We start from the raw sequence: 3,087 nt of genomic DNA, 5'->3' as shown, positions 1-3,087 counted from the left end.
AGATGGGAACAAAGGGAAAGGATGTCGAGTTCCACATAGCAATAGGGGCATGGAAAATCAGGTCGAACCCCATCTTCCATATCAAAATCATCCACTCCTAAACGATCTAACAGTGCCCAAAGATTAATCTAAACAGAGGCAGGAAAATGTGAGAAGAGAGAAAGAGATACGAACCAAAGTGGGAAGGTTGGTGATGGTGGTGAAGGGCATGGTGGCGTTTGGCGGCGGCGATACGCGAGGTCCAGAAATCAGAATCCATTTGTTGATTGAAGGATTGAATGTTAGAAAAAAAGGTGGTGACTTGAATTTGTTGTTATCTAAAAATGCTGAACAAGAGAGGTATGCTTCACCTTCACGAGAGAGAGAGAGATTTGTTGTCTCTATTCTTTTTGTGGCTTGCGACAACGTTGGATTTCATGGGAAATGTGTTGCCGCTGTTTCATGCCTTTACTTCACCTTGCAACAGTTACTTATAAGCTTAATTTTAGTGTTTTTTTTAATGATTAAACATCACGTTTCACTAAAATTAGTTTCCAAATAACTACAGTATAAGAAAGTAAGGTGTAATGTTCAATATGCAAAAACGTAACAAATGTAATATCAAGAGACTTTAGAAAACGTGCATATGCCTTAAAAGTAGTTTTTTTGGGTGTCTATACGCCTTAAAAGTGTTGTGATAGGAATTGGACGTGATGCTCATTTTCTATATAAAGTTTACATTTTCAAAAAAAAATAAAATAAATAAAGGTTGACAATATCCCTTTCATAAGCTTATAAATAGGAGGTGAACCTCTGTAAATGTAACAGAACAAAAAAATACAATTCTCCCTTTCTTTTCATACACAAGCAAGTAATAATAAAATCACTTCTCTCTTTATGTTGCAATCAAATACTCTTCTCTTTATATTTCTACTACAATTCTTTCTCTTCTTTTATTTTATTAGAATTCTAAATTCTCTTTTCTATTACTCTTTACATATAATATTAATAGTAATATTAATCATCTTTATTATATTGAGATAGTAACAATAAACATATGCAATTCTCTCTCTTTTTATTTTTAATACTTCTTTCTATCTTTGTATATATATATATATATACATTACAACATGGGTTTTTTACTTAAATAAATTGTATGGGAGTCAAAATTACCTGATTCTCCTGAAACGGATTCTGCAACGTAAATCCCCTCTTGGTATTATTATATAAATCGTCCTAGGCTGCACAGGGTTACATAAAACGTGAATCATCTCAGTCTAGAACGATTAATGCATGAACATGTAAGGCAAATCAAACGTAAATCGTGGCAAGGTCTCCAGGGTTAGAAGAAGAGCATAAATCGTCCCAGGGTGGTAGATTTCATGTGTTAATGTTAAAAAATAAAAATATACTTTTTATAATTTCAATTAATAATTTTATTGAGAAGATTAAATTAAATTAAAAAAATACTAACAAATTTTAATAAAAAGAATACTAAATTTTAATACATAAATTTAAGTTTTTTTCTTTAAAAAAAATTATCAAAAGGTGTTAAAAATATTAATTTTGCATAATATAAATTTATGTTGTTTTAAGTAACATAAATTTAAGTTTTTATGAAATTTTTAGTATTCGTTGTTTATATAATTCTTTTAATCATTTTTATTAATGCATATTTTTTATAAAAATTTTTTTTGTCATTTTTTATTTGACTTCATATAAATTTTAATTATTTATTTATAATTTTAATTATTAATTCTATTAAAAAAATCAAACTAAATAAAAAAAAATACTAACAAATTATAATAAAAAATATGCATTAATAAAAATGATTAAAAGAATTATATAAACAACGAATACTAAAAATTTCATAAAAACTTAAATTTATGTTATTTAAAACAACATAAATTTATATTATGCAAAATTAATATTTTTTAACACCTTTTGACTTTTTTTAAAGAAAAAATTTAAATTTATGTATTAAAATTTAGTACTCTTTTATTATAATTTGTTAGTATTTTTTTAATTTAATTTAATCTTCTCAATAAAATCAGTAATTCAAATTATAAAAAATATATTTTTTATTTTTTAAGTTAAAATTTAAATAGATATAATTTAAATTAAAATATTATAGATAAGAGTACCCTATTATGCAACCATCACTCTATAGTAAGAGTGTTAACTAAGCTATTAAAAAGCCTAATTTCTAACGTCTTATACTAAACTACATACACCCTAAATCATTAAATCCTTGAGTTCTTAGGGTTACTAACTTGGGCATAAATCGTCCCAGCCCAGTTAGTGTTACAAACTAACACATAAATCGTGCCAGGCTGAAGAGGGTCTCAATAATGCATAAATCGTGGCAGCCCAGTGAGAGTTAGCCCATTAACACGTGAAACCTACCACCCTGGGACGATTTATGCTCTTCTTCTAACCCTGGAGACCCTACCACGATTTACGTTTGATTTGCCTTACATGTTCATGCATTAATCGTCCTAGACTGAGATGATTCACGTTTTATGTAACCCTGTGCAGCCTAGGACGATTTATATAATAATACCAAGAGGGGATTTACGTTGCAGAATCTGTTTCAGGGGAATCAGGTAATTTTGACTTTCATACAATTTATTTAAGTAAAAAACCCTTACAACATATAATATTATTATATATATATAAATTATTATTGAGCTAATTATTTTAATACTAGAGTCTTCTATTTATACAACTTTATTTTATATATATCTTTTATTTTACAACACGTTATCAGCACGAGACTCTGATCAAATTTTTAGGAAGACTCAGGTAACAAATTTTCATTATGTCGAAGCTCTCTCATCTTGAATTCAATGCTCTTGATATATCTGGAAACAATTATTTATCATGGATACTAGATACTGAAATCCATCTTAATTCAATGGATCTTGGAGATACCATTAAGGCTGAAAATAATGCATCCCAGAAGGATAAAACTAAAGCCATGATTTTTCTCCGTCGTCATCTTGATGAAGGATTGAAAAATGAATATCTTACATTAAAAGATCCTGCAGATCTTTGGAAAGACCTTGAAGAAAGGTATAATCATCAGAAAACGGTGATACTTCCTCA

The 3,087-nt window shown here is 28.2% G+C and overlaps 1 protein-coding gene across 1 annotated transcript in view; it reads right to left on the bottom strand.

The window, feature by feature from the left end:
* LOC107624326 (protein DEHYDRATION-INDUCED 19-like) overlaps positions 1–468 on the bottom strand; it is a 3,142-nt gene extending 2,674 nt beyond the window's left edge. The window contains exons 1-2 of the mRNA XM_016326827.2: positions 175–468; positions 1–106 (exon numbers count right to left, since the gene is read on the bottom strand). The exon at positions 1–106 is cut by the window's left edge and continues 26 nt beyond it. Coding sequence (XP_016182313.1) covers positions 1–106; positions 175–259 — 191 coding nt within the window. The 5' untranslated portion in view covers positions 260–468. The remainder of the gene's footprint in view (positions 107–174) is intronic.

Source organism: Arachis ipaensis, chromosome B10 (assembly GCF_000816755.2).
Source record: "Arachis ipaensis cultivar K30076 chromosome B10, Araip1.1, whole genome shotgun sequence".
NCBI classification, from domain to species: Eukaryota; Viridiplantae; Streptophyta; class Magnoliopsida; order Fabales; family Fabaceae; genus Arachis; species Arachis ipaensis.
The sequence above is the reverse complement of the archived record's forward strand: the minus strand, read 5'-3'. Positions and strand labels throughout refer to the sequence as shown.